The sequence below is a fragment of the Diabrotica undecimpunctata genome, unplaced genomic scaffold (genome assembly GCF_040954645.1).
Source record: "Diabrotica undecimpunctata isolate CICGRU unplaced genomic scaffold, icDiaUnde3 ctg00001469.1, whole genome shotgun sequence".
NCBI lineage: Eukaryota > Metazoa > Arthropoda > Insecta > Coleoptera > Chrysomelidae > Diabrotica > Diabrotica undecimpunctata.
Window position 1 is genome coordinate 1 of NW_027312337.1, and position 16684 is coordinate 16684.

The following is a 16684-nucleotide window of genomic DNA, read 5'->3' on the forward strand; positions in this document are numbered from 1 at the left end:
CGCGCTATCTCAGAGTTATTTCCCTAGCGCAATTTTTTATTTTCTTCTCTTTTACTCTTTCTCGTTTCTTTTTCTCTAATTGCGTTTCTCTGGTCTTCGTCTCTTTTCAAAAAATATTGTCTCCAAGCGTCGGAGGTGCCTACCGAAGGAACCTTAATTCGACACTTTCTTGAGGTAATTTTTTTCGTAGGTTCAGGCCAGAACAATGAGTTTTTAAACGGGGATGGTATAACCACTCCTGGCAGAACACGAAAATGTTTATTACTTCTGCAAGTCTTCATATCTTCATCTTTATTGACTAATTCCTCTCTTAGTTGCTTCTCTTCAATAACAGTTGATTTTTCTGGTGTCAATTGTAAGGTTGCTACTATTTTTTCAGTATTATTTTTCTCTTCTTTGGCCGATTCCTCTTTTACTTGCTCGTCTTCAATGATATTATTTTGTATTTCTGGAGTCAACTGAACGTTCCCTAATATTTCTTTACTATTATTTTTATTATTGACTGATTCCTTTGGTATTCGCTCGCTTTTAATGATATCAATTCGTTTTTCTGGGGCCAATGAAATAATTTCTAATACATTAATTTTCTTTCCTATAACATTAGTTTTTGTTATTTCGTCGAATATTTCTTTCGTGCCTGTTTCGTCAATGCTTTTGATTTCTTCAATAATTGTTAATTCTTTTTCAGCATATGCGCTAAGGCCAAGAAGTTCTGCTTCGGTTTCAGTATCTTTAACTATGTCTTTTTTAATTCCACTTTTATTTTCCCACCCATCTTCTAGAATTAGGTCTTCTTGAATATCGATTATAATGTTGGCGGTTTTCTCAATATTTTGGGATAATCCAGATTTCTGATATAGTTTTTACCAGACTTCATACAAACTCTTATCTTTAATTTCACCTGTCCACTCTGCACCCATCAGTCCATAACATTTAGTCAAACAATATTTTAGATCTATCGTGCAGGGACTTACTTCCTTTCTTAGCAAGTACTTTGCGACCTTTTGGCGAAAGAAAAAAAGCAGACTCGTCCGTGTTGTATATTTTTTTTGGATCAGTTATATTAATATTACATGAAATAAAGTATTCTTCAATTTCCTTATGCCAATTTCTGATTTAGTTTTTAGTTGGGGCTGCCCGAGATGTACATAAGTTTTGAGCTATTTGTTCACTAATTTCTGGATGCCTTTTGGTAAATAATTCACACCAGTGACGACGACCCGGTCTTCCATCTGTAAAATTGTTAGGGCGCTTTCAATTTTTTATCAGAAGGCAAACACTATCGAGCAATTGATCGTTGGTGACAGGAAAACCCATTCGCCCCATATTAATTATCCATTGAACCAATAAATTTTCTTCATGAACGGATAGTATAGAAGATGCTCCGCTGCGACATTCTTCTGTTAGTTCTCGGGACGTTATATAGCCTCGCTGCGGCTAAACAAGGTGTTCCACCTTTAATGGCATCTAAAGCATGTCTCACATTATCTTGGGTATATGCCTTCTTTTTTGTCGACATTCTGTAAATAAGGCAAAAAACTATTGCAAATAATAATGTAAAAAATAGTTCTACTAACTAAAGTGGTATAGACTTATGTTAATATAAGAGAAACGAAAGAAATAGAAATATATCCACTTTATAACTTATGTACGCAATTCCGACACCCAGTGTCTAATTTACGAAACACAGAAAATTTCTTGTACCTTATTCCGACACCATTAAAATTATTGGATGCTGTAATTATACTGATAGAATTCCAACTTAAAATGAAAATTTAAAGCCCTTATATACAACTTCAACAAAGTTTATTCTAATTTTCTTAACTAGTAATATCTTATAGTAAATAAAATAATAGCTGAAATCTGCTTACCTTATTAGAAATTCTTTCTCGATGGACACAACACACAATTTGCAAGAACAGTCCAACTTTTAGGTTATGTATTGACAGATACAATGTCGATAAGATAGGAAACAAATTTTGAAATGAAAAAATCAATGTTAAATTAAACCAATAGATGTCCTAATATTTATCTGTATATACCAAATTTTTTATTTTAACCGAATAAACAGAAATATGTCTGAATTTAGGACAGTGTCTGAATTTGGGTCACTTACCTTAAATAACTTTTAAACTATTTGACCGATCGGGGGAAAATTTCGCACAAATTTAAAAGACGGCAATTCCTCGATGTTCAAATGTATTAATAACATTTTATTTGGTTAATAAAAAAATTAATAAAATTTATAAATTAGTGCAAAAAACTGCTTTTTTGCAAATATCTCCGTAAATTATTTATCAATTTTAATTTAAAAAACGGGAAAATAAAATTATTCTTGATATAAAAAATGATATAAATATTGTTTATGTAAAATATATATAAGGGAAAAAACTTGTAGACAAAAAAATCAAATAGTGGCCATAAATTATTGTTAAAAAACGCAAGGTAAAAATATGAGTATTTTTTCATCTATTCGTCAACTAGTAACCCCCACCTATGTCTTAAAAGCTTCAGATATCTGCGAAAAATTTAGCCGTGAAATCGATGATTTTTGCATAACAAGACTGGGCTAACATTAAAATATATACGTATCAATAAAATACAAAAAACGTATTTTTGCTTGTCTTTGACAGTGCTTTAAATATTGGGAAAATTTGCAATTAACTTTCTCAGCACAGCAGACCGTTTTAAATCAAAGCTTTCATTTCTAATCCAAAATAGTCACAAATTCATGAAATGTACTACAGATCAAACCCTTGTAAATATTCTATTGTTGTGGAATTATCACAGTAACCCACAGCTGCCAGGATCGGCTTAACAAAATACCTAGACTTTATATAATGTTTAGACCTGTTATTGATCGCTAATGGTTTATTATATTATTTGTAGTGTGTTGTAGAAAGCTAAAATGCAACTTAGAGAACTACCTTCCACTGATTGTATAAAAATCGTTTGAGTGGTCAGTTTGTACAAAACACAAGTTAAAAATTTTAGCATATTTTCTTGTATACCTAATTTCTGTAAAGTTATAATTATTCCATGATCCAAACTGTATCAAATGCTCTGGTTATATCAAAAAATACCGCTATGCAGCTTTGATTATTTGCTAGCGCTTCATGTATTTCAGACTCGAGGTCAACCAAGTTCGAAATCCACTTTGTTTGCTAGATAAAACAGATCTTTGCTCGAGTATCCAAATGAGGCGTTGGTTAATTAATTTTTCGAGCACTTTGCTCATTGCACATCCTAACGATACTGGACGGTAGGAGTTTGGATCTGAACGTGGTTTACCAGGTTTAAGGATAGGTATTGTGTAAACATTATCCCAAGTATGTGGAAACACTCCTTCAAGCCATATTTTGTTATATATCTTTAGTAAATACGCAAATCCATTTTTAGGCAAATTTTTAACGAAAATAATAGAAATATCATCTAGACCAGGACTAGAATTTTTAATAGAATTTATGGATTCAGTTAACTCTTGCTCTAGTATTGGTGCATTTATTGGTAGGTTATCGCTTTTATCATAATTAAATTCTTGTAATTCTTCTTTGGTTTTAAATTGTAAAAACTCTTGAGAAAAATTATCGTTACTTGAATATGACTCGTAGGATGAAGCTAATACATTGGCTATTCCAGATCTAGATGTATGAATTTTATTATTATATTCTAAAAATCTTATTGATGAGTTTGTGTGGCGTCCCGAAATTTTGTTAATTTGTTTCCACACTATTGCTGCTGGGGTAGAACTATTTATTGTTGATAAAAATTTTTTCCACGATTCCTTTTTTGCTTCTTTTACCACTATTCTACTAACAGCCCTTAACTTCTTATATTCTAGAAGATTTTCTTGTGTTTTTTGTATTTTGTATTTATTGAATGCTCTGTGAGTCTTCTTTATAGCATCCTGACAGTGATTGTTCCACCATAGTACTCCAATACGATTTCTTACTATTTTCTTTTTTCCAATGATATGATCTGCTGCGGAAAGTATGACGCAGGAAAATTTATTTACTAAGTCTTTTATATTTTCATGCGGGGATGGATCTGAAAAATAATTCAATTGATTCTCCACAAATTGTGTAAACGGTGGCCAATCCTCTATTTCTGTATTCCATCTAGTGTATGGTTGAATTTCTTGTTTGTTTTCGAAATGTATCACTATGGGAAAATGATCGCTTCCATACAATTATGTACTAGCTTCCCAAGTTATGCTTTGTACTAAAGAAGGGTCTACAAGAGATAAGTTAATACAACTAGTGTTTCCAGTAAAAGAATTAAATCTTGTTGGAGATCCATCGTTAAGTAGGGCAATATTGGTGTTATTAATGACCGTTTCTATTATGTGTCCTATTTTTTTATATCTATTAGATTCCCAAAGTGGATTGTGTCCATTTAGATCTCCTACTATAATCTTAGGCTAAGGAATTTGTTTTATAATGTGAGTTATTTCTTTTATACTTATATCAGTATTCGGAGGAAAATAAATGTTACAGATGTTAATAATTTTTGGAGTTTTTATGGTTACTGCTACTGCTTCAAGGTTGGTCTTTAAAGGTATTTGTCTAGATTCCAATGAGTTATTAATATAAATAGAAACCCCTCCGCTGGCTTTTTTAAAATCACGTCTGTTTTTTATGATAACCTGTAAATGCCATTAATTTTGCTAATTTTTGGTCAGTAAAATTCGTTTCTTGGAGACGTATTATTGAAGGTGAGTGTTTAGTAATTAATAATTTAAACATTTCTAGTTGTGTATAATAACCGTATATGTTCCACTGAAAAATTGACATTTTTGTTCTTGTAGAGGGGGTGAAAACACTTCAGTAAATGTGCATTGAATGATGAAAAACTATGATTAACATGAACTTTATTCACACACACATTACACGCTGTTAAACGAATTCGCCATCTTTTTGTACTCTCTCAGCACAGCACACGTCCCGCACATCGGATGTGCTGGGCTTTACAAAATAAGAGGTGGGAAGTGGCGGGCTAATTTAAAATACATATACAATTTATACATGCTCCCCACCTTGAAAGGGCAAGCTTTCAAACAAAATATTTTTTTTACTAAATTAACTAATAACTATTAAATAAAGAACATAAAGGAACACTTAAAAATTAGAACACTTAAAAATACTGTCAATGTTTATTCACTTGAACATCACATGGAAGGGGACATAGATTTACGACAGTTCTTTTCAATAGTCCCTTGACAGTTCGAACGGTAACCACTCGGACCACACCATCCGAGCCAGGATGCAATACTTTAACACGTCCCATAGACCAGTTCAATGGAGGCAAACACCCATCTTTGATTAGAACCAGAGTGCCAATTTGTATGTTTGACTGATTCTGCTTCCACTTTTGTCGTTGCTGCAGCTCAGAAACGTACTCCAGCGACCAGCGTTGCCAGAAGTGCTGTCGAAGTTGCTGAAGTCGTTGAAATGATGAGAGTCTATTTGACTGTATACGAGTGACATCAATTTCTGGCACGGATTCCATCGATCGTCCAATTAAAAAGTGAGCAGGTGTGATGGGAGAAAGGTCAGAGGGATCAGAAGACATAGGACTTAGAGGCCGGGAGTTAAGGATTCCTTCAACCTAAGCAAGTATTGTAGAAAAGTCTTCATAAGTTAGTTTAGATTCTGACATTACACGTACTAGATGTGCCTTCATAGATTTTATTCCAGCCTCCCATAGGCCTCCGAAATGAGGCGAATGGGCAGGTATAAATTGCCAATGTATATCATTATTTGCACAAATATCAGATATATGGGCATGATTGGTTTTGAGAAATTTACCTAACTCTTGTAACTTATTGTTAGAACCAACAAAATTTGTACCGTTGTCAGACATAATTTGTGCGGGTTTTCCCCGTCTAGCAATAAATCGCTTTAATGCGTCTAAAAATGACTGAGCTGTTAAATCCGTAACAAGCTCCAAATGAATCGCCTTTACAGATAGACATACAAATAGACAAACATATGCCTTGTAAGAGGATGAGTTTCGCCCTCGTTTAGTTTTAAGGACAAATGGGCCAGCATAGTCAACTCCTGTCACAGAAAAGGGAAGAGTTGGAGTAACACGTGCGGCGGGAAGGTCTCCCATTATTGGATATTTAAGTAGGCTTCATACGAAAACACCGTACGCATTGGACGAACTGTTTGTTTTGCAGCACTTTTGCCGTTAATGGGCCAAAAGGTTTCTCTAACCACAGAGAGAAGATGCTGAGGGCCAGCATGAAAAAGTCGAAAATGAGTTGACCGGAACACCAAAGTCGTAAACGGATGACGCGCAGGTAGTAACATGGGATGTTTCTTGTCGAAATCAAAATGAGAATGACGTAATCTGCCTCCTACTCTTATTACACCCGCTTCATCTAAGAAAGGATTAAGGCTGACAAGCTTGCTTTTCGAAGAAATCAATCTTCCTTCCTTTAAACGAGAAGTTTCATCAGCGAAACTTTCTAATTGAACTAATTTGGTCAAACACCGAATGGATGAACGTAGTTCTACTGAAGTAAGGGAACCAGTCCACCTGAGAGAGTTGTCACGAACCAGAGCATTGTGCCTAAATCTTAACCAATAGGCCACCAACCTCGTAAGCTTGGTTAAACTTGAGAATCTCTCAAATTGAAATTTAAAAGAGTTAACTAAAACTAGAGATTTAGTCAAAGATTTAGTTTCAGGAGGAACTTTAGGAAAATCAAACTGACGAGCAGGCCAACGATCTTCAGCACTCACTAAAAATGTTGGGCCATGCCACCAGAGATCACATAAACTAAGAATACTAGGGTTGATACCCCGAGACAGAAGATCAGCTGGATTGTCAGTTGTACCAATGTGTCTCCAATTTGTAATGTTGGTTTTAGACTGTATTTCGGAAACACGATTACCCACAAACGTTTTAAGCAAGTGAGAGGGAGTTTTAATCCAACCTAAGACAATGGTTGAATCTGTCCAGAAAAATCTCTCATGAAAATCAATGTTGAGAGATTGGTTTACTTTATCCACAAGCTGTGATAAAATAAGGGCACCACAGAGTTCCAGACGCGGAACAGAGATTTTCTTTAGAGGTGCTACCCTGGATTTAGCACACAATAGATTGACTGATGTATTGCCGTGATTATCGACACTTCTAATATATATTAAAGCACCATACGCTGATTCGCTAGCATCAGAGAACCCGTGAATCTCTCGACGAATAGAATTCTTTAGAATAGTATGTCTGGGAATACTTAAGTCATTTAAATGAAATAAATTGTCTCGAAAATGTAACCACTTAGTTTGAATATCTAGAGGAACAGATTGGTCCCAATCTAATTTTTCAAGCCATAATTGCTGCATTAAAATTTTGACGGTAATGACAACTGGACTGAGAAGTCCTAGAGGGTCGAAAATTTGAGCAATTCCAGAAAGGATGGATCGTTTAGACACAGTATTCAGCAAAGATGTACAATCCACTTGGTAAGATAAGAGATCAGACTTTGGGCACCATTGAAGACCTAAAGCCTTTGTATTTTCATTAGAACCTAAGGAAAGTAATATGTCTGGAGAATTTAAGTTACGCATATTTTGAAGGACTTTCGGTTCATTAGAGACCCATTTACGTAATGGAAAGCATCCAGATTCTAAAATAGAGAAACTTCAAGGCAGATTCTGGATAAACTATCTGCAGACTCCAAACCTGTCAATAGGTCATCGACATAAAAGTCATGGCCAATAACTTTGGAAGCCTCTGGATATTCATTCACAGAATCAAGGGATAATTGATGAAGACAACGAGTTGAAAGAAAAGAAGCAGCAGCTGTGCCATACGTAACTGTGTTGAGTTCATAAGCGCAAAGTGGTTGAGAAGGCTCAGCTCGCCATAGAATTTTCTGTAAACAACGTTGCGATGGGTTTACTAAAACTTGCCGGTACATTTTAGCAACATCTGCAGTGACAACATAAGAATGTTGACGAAATCTTAGTAATATAGATACGAGATCATCTTGAAGTGAAGGTCCTACCATTTGTAGGTCATTGATGGAGACTCCTGATGAAGAGGGAAAAGAACCATTGAAAACTACCCTGAGTTTAGTAGTCAGGCTCTCCTCTTTAATTACTCCATGGTGAGGAAGATAAAAATCTGGTTCGGCAGTATCAGCCGAAGTACATTGTGACCTGTCCTAAAGACAAATATTCGTTCATAAAATTAACATATCTTTCTTTCAGAAGAACATTAGCTTGAAGTTTGCGCTCTAGACTATAGAAACGTCTAGTAGCGGCTTGAATAGAATTTCCAAGTTTGGAAGGAGAATCCTTTAAAGGTAGCGATACAACGAATCTACCTTCTTCGTTTCTTTGAAAACTGTTTTTAAAATGTGTTTCGCAATTTATTTCTTCTTCTGAAAGAAGTTTAGAAGTATGACGCTCTTCAATTTCCCAAAACCGAGTTAAGTCAGGGCATTCTTTATTGTGTGAAAAGTTACACATAGTTTTCGAAGTAAGAGAGTGAGATATGGGGCCGGAAATTATCCATCCCAGTTTTGTTTTCTGGAGTATTGGATTGTTCGGACCTAATTTTACTTGACCAACACACAGCAGATTCCAAAAGTGACTTGCACCAATAAGAATATCAATATCAGATGGGATGCCATAGTTTGGATCCGACAACTGAATATTAGAAGGAATATGAAAGGCTGAAGTATCAAGACGGCAACTTGGAATCGTATCACATATGTTGTCAACGACTAAACATGACATTGAAGATTCATAAGAAGAGTGAAGCGACTTTATATGGATATTGGTTTTAAATTGAACATTAGAAGACACTTGACCAATACCGATAACGGAGATTTTTGCTTTATTTCTAGGCAGACCTAATTTATTTAGAAGCCTGTCTGTTACAAAGTTTGACTGACTGCCACTGTCGAGCAGAGCTCTAAAAATATGTGTGTTTTCTAGTTCGTCAAGCACTTGGACTCGGACAGTTGACAGCAAAACACCTTCCCTGTGAACTGTGCTTGAAAGAGAATGAGAATTTAAACTAGTACCTGGTTCAGGACTAGGATTTTCAACCGATTCAAAGTGTAGTAATGTATGATGCTTTTTGCTGCACTTTTTACATTTACCATATTTACACGTATTGTTTTGATGACCACTGTATAAGCAGTTGAAACAAAGAGAATGTTTCTTTGCTTCCTCCATACGAGCTTGTACATTCAGTTTTAAGAAAAGACTACATTGTATAATCTTGTGTTGACCCTTGCACAAGATGCACGATGATAGAGAAGAATTATTGCTAACAAAAGAACGGCTACTTGTTGATTTAAATTTAGCACCCGATGTCGAACTGAAAGAGCGCCTGTGGTCCACAGACTGCTCCACCTTTTCTAATATATCAGCTTTGGCTTTAAGAAACTCCAAGAAATCATTGAAAGAGGGATCACCAAGATTAGTTTTTTCCCAATCACGTGCTGTCTCCGAATCAACTCTCTCCATTACAATATATGTTAATAATGCATCCCATTTTTCCACCGGTTGATTGAGTGACTGCAGGGATCGAAGATTGCTTGTAATAGTGTCAATTAGATAACGGAGTGAAGAAGATGAATTTTCTTTGATGTTTCTTAACCCAAATATAGATTTTATATGATTATGAATAAGTAACTGCTTGTTTGCGAATCTATCACAGAGAAGTTTCCAAGCAACTATGAAATTTGAAGAGGAAACCGTAAGGGACGTAATGACCTTTTCTGCATTACCCGAAAGACACGATTTCAGATAATGAAACTTCTGAATATCTGATATGTTTTGATTTTGAATTATGATTGAATTGAAGGAATCATGAAACTCAAGCCAATTCTCAAAGCAACCCGTAAATTTTGGCAACTGAATTGAGGGCAATGTAACTCCTGAAGAATGAGCATTAGACGATTGAGAAACTGGAACACTTTGGTTAGTAGCCTCAATTAGTTGTTTTGCGGCAGTGCTTGCTTTGAAATATGCGTTTTCGAAATCCTCGCGGTAGTTTAATTCTTCCTCTGGTATTTCATCTAAACACGACTCTATTTGACATTGTATGTCTTCAAACTGTAATAGAATGCATTCAGATCTATGCAGTCTATCTTGCAATTCAATTGGAGTTATTTCAGACTTAGAATCAACACATTTTTCAATAAATTTTGTAAAAATTGTTAGTCGCGCTTTGATCGAACCTCGAGTTTTGCGTAATTTCTCAATACTAACATCCATAATGAACTAAAATGAATGAAATATGTTTTAACTAAAATATTTATAATAACAAGTTATGAGATTATTATGCTTTAAAGATAAAATACCCTTTTTATTTAAAAAGTCACGTATGAAAATGCGTATGAAACAGAATTGATATTTTTAAAACTGATTAAAAAGGCTAGTCAACATAAAAAGCTCATTTATCTTATCTTATCTTATACGATGAAAATGAAACCTTATATTATTTTGGGTAGTTAAATTGATTGTAATTATATTACTTGCACAAGGTCGAAAAGAATGAATGGAAAAGAAAGATTATATTAAATACAGGCTTTGAAATTAAGATAAGGATAAGGATACTTACTCGAAATACGGTTGGACTGTAAATAATAGTTGACCAGTTGAGATATCAGACGAGTTATTCGACGTTTTACCAGAACTTCTATTTGAACGACTGTAAACACTTAGATTTGACGGAACTGTCGGTGAAGTTGTTGAATCTAGTTGACCAATTCAGCGGCAGAATGCTTGATGAAGAATTTCTGGCCACACTTTACTTGGTCGACTGTAACGGTTGAATTCACTTTGTTCTTGTAATTTTAATAATGATTGTATATTAATTGTTAACACTGAAATTTAACTATTAACAGGTATATTCAGCACGAAGGACCATGTAGAGGGGGTGAAAACACTTCAGTAAATGTGCATTGAATGATGAAAAACTATGATTAACATGAACTTTATTCACACACACATTACACGCTGTTAAACGAATTCGCCATCTTTTTGTACTCTCTCAGCACAGCACACGTCCGCACATCGGATGTGCTGGGCTTTACAAAATAAGAGGTGGGAAGTGGCGGGCTAATTTAAAATACATATACAATTTATACAGTTCTATATGTTAATTTCTATTCTTGTACTTGATCGCTCTCTAATTTAGAGGAGGAATTTGTATCCAGAAATTTGGATATTTTGCACTTAATCTTTGTACAACGTGTTTTCTTGATTTTTTCAGTGAACATTGGGTCGATGTTGTCTAATAATTTTAGTAATCCCTCAATATCTTTTGTAAATGTTTGAGCAACACTGAATGGATCGGGTGAACCATACGCGTTTTTTAAAAAACGTGTATCGTTTCTTAGTACTTAAGAACACTTTCGTTTGTGTCGTCGTCAAAAAATACTTTTGTTGGCTGCATCAATTTCTGTATATCAATAGGATCTATTTTTGGGATAGTTCTCTTCTTTTTTAAACGTGTATCCTTAGCAGGCCGTATAAAGCATTCAGGGGTTTCAGGTAGTGGAACTGTTTCGGAAAAAGCTTTTTTGCTCTGTATTTGCAGTGTAGGTTCTGTGCTAATTGGTGAAGTGATCAATGATTCATTAGTTTCTAATTATATTTCATTAACGTTTATACCTTTATTTGTAAGCGGGTTATCGTTTTTTCGCCTTGATTTATTTACATCTACATCTTTATTTTTGTATTGTTTAGATTGAGTGTCTTGTACCAAATAATTTGGTTCTGAATGGATTTCTACTGAGTGTTGTGTTACGTCAGTTATAATGTCTGCTGTAGTCCCTGTGTTATTTACTATTGAACTGGAGTTATGGTTTTTTTGAGGACAGTTTGAGGCAATATGGTCAATCTTTTTACAAATATAAAAGGAGTGTTGGTCTACAGACATAAAAATTCTATAGTTTGTATTGTCATGACAAATAAACAAGGATTCAGGAAGTATTAGGTCTACTAAAGGTGAAATATATACCTGTCTACGAAAACTTAGTACGTGTTAAAATTCGGGATGACATTTGCCAATTCTAAGGAATGATAATGGGGACATAAGTTTAAAGCCTAGTTTCTGTAGTTCTCATTCTAGAATACTATGTGGAATTGTTGGACATACATTGGATAATATTAGTCGTTCACTAGGAGTAATTAATCTTCTTCCTTGTATTAATTGATTGTTTACTATGATTTTTCCTTGATGAACATTTATAAATTTGTCAACTAATTCTTCCTTAGATAAATAAATACAAATCCTGTTAGCTATACGAGAAGAGAACAATATATCTTTTGAAGAAATAACTGATCCTAGTGATACAAGGTAATCTTCTAATTTTACATTTTCTAATGAACTAAATACAATAGCTTGCTTTCTGGATGGAAAATTAAGAGTACTGGTTACTGATGAGTATGATTTTTTAAGTGTTGGTGGTGAAATACAGCTCATTTCCTGAGCTAATTCGGAATTAATATCATCCATTTAAATAAACTTTAAAACTACTTATTAGATCTGAATGCGATCCTGTATCCAAACTATAACAAGGCAATTAAGCCGGTGCAAAAACAAGAATGATAAGAAATTCTTGTTTGTATTTGAAATATTCGATGCTTCTTCTTATGTTGTCAAATACATATTTTTGTTTATTACTAATAATTTATTTAATATAAGCTGACTTACAGAGTCTCTGATGTTACTCCTACTCAAGATCTTTACCAACTCACTCTTGTAATTTTTCAATGGGTATATTTAACTTAAAATTTACTTAACTTAAGAGCCGATATTTTCCTATTATACTGGTATTAACTTCCAGATCAGGAATCTCGCATATCTATTCTAAACCCTAAATAACAAAAAACAATAAAAACAATCAATAATAGTTTATTTTTTATATATAACAATCAATACTACAATAATAACTTGTCTTAAATTGATCTCAACATAAATTTCATATTTTAAATATAAACTTTTCTCCTTAACCAAAAACTGTCATTGTTCTCTGACAGATACTTCCGGATCTGACACCTAACATGCCTCCATATTATTGAGGTATTTGGTATTTCATTCATTGACCGCGTGGCTTCAATAGTGACAACTTCATAATGTGTTCGTCCTAAAGTGTGTATTTTAATAATCGTTTGTACTTAAATATTTGGTAATTAAATAAATAATTTTTAAAATTATAACATTAGATGTACACTAAGATTGTTTGGGTTGTATTTAATTTTGAAGAAGATTTTTGTCAATTTTTTTTAGTTATTACAATGAATATGTAGAGACTTTTTTTTACAACTTTTTGCTGCAACCTCACAAAAATAAGTGTTTTATCTTATTTTGTAAATTATACAATTTCACCGTTTTGTAACACTTGTAGATTTTGTAGAACAACATAAAATGAAATCGTTGATAAGGGTACACTTTGGCTTTTAATATTCAGCTGCTGGGTTTTAATTAATGGGAATATAATATACAGTGCTTTTCAGATAAAACTATCCACCTTACATAACTTTAGAACTTCTGATTTTTAGGAAAAGCGCAAAAACAAGTCAAATAATATTTAAAGGGGAGACATTATGTCATATTTAAATTTGCTGAAAAAGGCGTACCCCGTATCATTCCTTTATTTTTTTTTTTAATACTTTACCCTTTTTTTATTTTATATTTGGATTCTACTTTTTGTACTGATTTTAAAAATGTATAATACATTCAGCTAGTTTATGAGATAGACATTTTTTCTTTGTTTACACTTTGCAAGAAAGAATCGAAATTGTAGGTTTTTACTACAATATTAGTAATTGAGCAAGAGCTGCTGCTAGAATTTTTAATGAGGCACAGCACAATAGACATGCAACTTATAAGTATGTGATTAAACTGATGCAGAAATTTAGAGCTACAAGGCTAGTTTCCAATAAAAAACAAAACCGACAGCGACTCGTAAATAACGAAGCAATCCAAGTAACTGTTTTAGGGCAAGTTAACTTTAAGGCTGAGCAATAACAGTCACTGTCAACAATAAGCAGAGCAATCGGTGTTTCAGCTTCTACAGCCTTCCGAATTTTCCATAAATTTAAGTTCCAATAATTTAAAATAAAATTACACAAGATTAATCCATAATTGTTAAGCTACAAGAATTTAAGCTGTTAAAGATACAAGAAGAAGACATCGGGTTTATAAAACACAACAAAAAACAAGACTGGATAACGCAAGAGATCATGGACCTCATGGACGTTAAACTAAAACATAAAACAAGCCCAATAGAATACAAGCGAATCAACAAAATTATTAGAAAAAAGTGCAGGGAAGCGAAAGAAAACTGGATATCAACGAAATGCCTAGAAATCGAACAACTTCAGGAAAAATACGACACCTTGAATATTCATAAAAAAGTAAAAGAAATGACAAGTAGATACAAGCAACAATATTAAAAAATGATAATAACGAAATAATTATGGCCACAGAAGACAAACTAGAGAGATAGAAAGAATACATACAAACTCTTTTTGACGACGATAGACCTTGTTCTCCACCATCCACAGATAATCGAATAAATGAAAAAGGCCCAGAAATAACCAAAGAAGAAGTGATTCATGCAGTAAAATCTCAGAAAGATAGAAAAGCCACCGGTCCAGACAATATCAATATCGAAATACTAAAACTAATTGCAGATAACGAAAGTAAAAGCCTAGATTTAATAACAGCACTATTTAATAAGATATATGACACAGGTAAAATACCAACAGACTGGCTAAAATCAACATTCGTAGCATTAACAAAAAAATCGAATTCCTTACAATGCGATGATTATGGAATATTAAGCTTGATATCTCATGCCCTTAAAACTTTTCTCAGAATTATCCATACACGAATTTACAAGAAGTGTGAGTTCCAGATGAGTGACACTCAATTCGGATTTCGAAACGGATTGGGAACACGAGAGGCTCTTTTTACTTTAAATGTATTAACGCAACGATGCAGCGACATGAATGTAGATGTATATGCATGTTTTATTGATTATCGAAAAGTATTTGACTGCGTTAACCATCAAAAGATGATCGAAATTCTGAGAACAACTGGAGTTGACGAACAACACTTGCGAATTATCTCAGAACTATACTGGCACCAAACGGCAACAATTGAAATAGAGCACACAACATCCGAAGACATAAAAATCCGACAAGGAGTGAGACAGGGTTGCGTCTTATCACCGCTACTGTTTAATTTGTATTCGGAATCTATATTCAGAGAAGCATTAGACGAGGTCCAAGGCGGAATTAAGATTAACGGAATCAGCATAGACAACATCAGATATGCTGATGATACCGTCTTAATAATAAGCAACGCACAAGAACTACAAAATATAATAAATGCGGTAGTTCACCACAGCGAAATGTTCGGTTTACATCTAAACGTTTCCAAAACTAAAACTTTAGTATTTTCAAAGACACCAATAAACATACAGGTGTATGCCAAGGGTCAAATAATAGAACAGGTAAATTCCATAAAATACATGGGACCAAATATCAATAGTCACTGTAATCCAAAAAAACAAATCGTATCAAGGATCGAACAAGCAAGGAAAACATTTATGAGCATGAAAACATTTTTTACAAGATCAGACCCTAGTCTACAGCTTAGAATCCGAATGATCAGATGTTACGTTTTTTTGTCTTACTGTATGGCTGTGAAAGTTGGACAATGGACTCTATAATAGAAAAAAAAAAGATGCCTTTGAAAATAATAACCTTTTCGAAGATTTGGTTGTATTTTAACATGATGAAGCTCCTCCACACTTGGAGACAATTGCGACCTATGTGACAATTTTTACACGAAACTTTTCCCGCTAGTTAGATAGGTAGAATATGGAGGTATTTAAAAACAAAAATTTATGCTACTCAACCAGACTCTCTGGATGATTTATTGATCTGATCTGAAAACTGTTCTCAGATTTCTTGATTTTTTATTTATTTTTCTCCTCAATTAATCACTTTAAGCATTATGTGTTATACATTTTTAAACCCAATGAGAACCCAAATATCAAAAGAAAAAGGTGGAATTAGTTAAAAAAACAAAATAAGGGATGATATGGGGGTGAGCGGTTGCCTTTCTTAGCAAGCTTAAATATGACATAATGTCTTTCCCTTCAAATAGTAATTGACGTGTTTTTGCTTTTTCTAAGAAGAAAAGTTTTTTAACGTGGATAGTTTTATCTGAAAAGCGAAAAGCTGTATATATATATATATATATATATATATATATATATATATATATATATATATATATGTAGCACTGTATATGGGAATATATATATATATATATATATATATATATATACAGTCCATCTAATTTACTTACCGTTGCACGTCATTATCATTGACAGAGATCGAAGTTGACATAGTTGCCAAAGTATAAAAAAATCCTGAATCCATTTTAAATCAAATAGGTCACATAATTATTGCAAAAGTGGATTATACAACAAAACAAATTAATATTTAATGTAAATAAATAGAACCAAAACAAGAGTTAAAAAATAATCTTGTTAAAAACAATTTGAGCCGCTTGTATGCGTCGTATAAAGATGTAAAATGGAATACTTAAACAAAAACAACACTTTTTTCATTACTTATTAACATTAGTCAACCCCGCAACTGTCAAATAAGTGTTACCAATTTATGCC

At 33.5% G+C, this 16684-nt stretch overlaps 2 protein-coding genes across 2 annotated transcripts; both read right to left on the bottom strand.

Annotated features, from left to right (window-relative positions):
• Nucleotides 1-6113: 6113 nt before the first annotated feature.
• Nucleotides 6114-7577, bottom strand: LOC140431601 (uncharacterized). The gene has a single exon (XM_072519494.1). The coding sequence runs from the start codon at nt 7575-7577 to the stop codon at nt 6114-6116; it is 1464 nt and encodes a 487-aa protein (XP_072375595.1).
• Nucleotides 7578-7636: 59 nt separating this feature from the next.
• LOC140431602 (uncharacterized) lies at nt 7637-10244 on the bottom strand. Its single transcript, XM_072519495.1, has 2 exons — nt 8229-10244; nt 7637-8176 (listed from the first exon to the last, which is right to left on the bottom strand). The coding sequence occupies exons 1-2, from the start codon at nt 10242-10244 to the stop codon at nt 7637-7639; spliced, it is 2556 nt and encodes an 851-aa protein (XP_072375596.1).
• Between the last annotated feature and the right edge of the window lie 6440 nt (nt 10245-16684).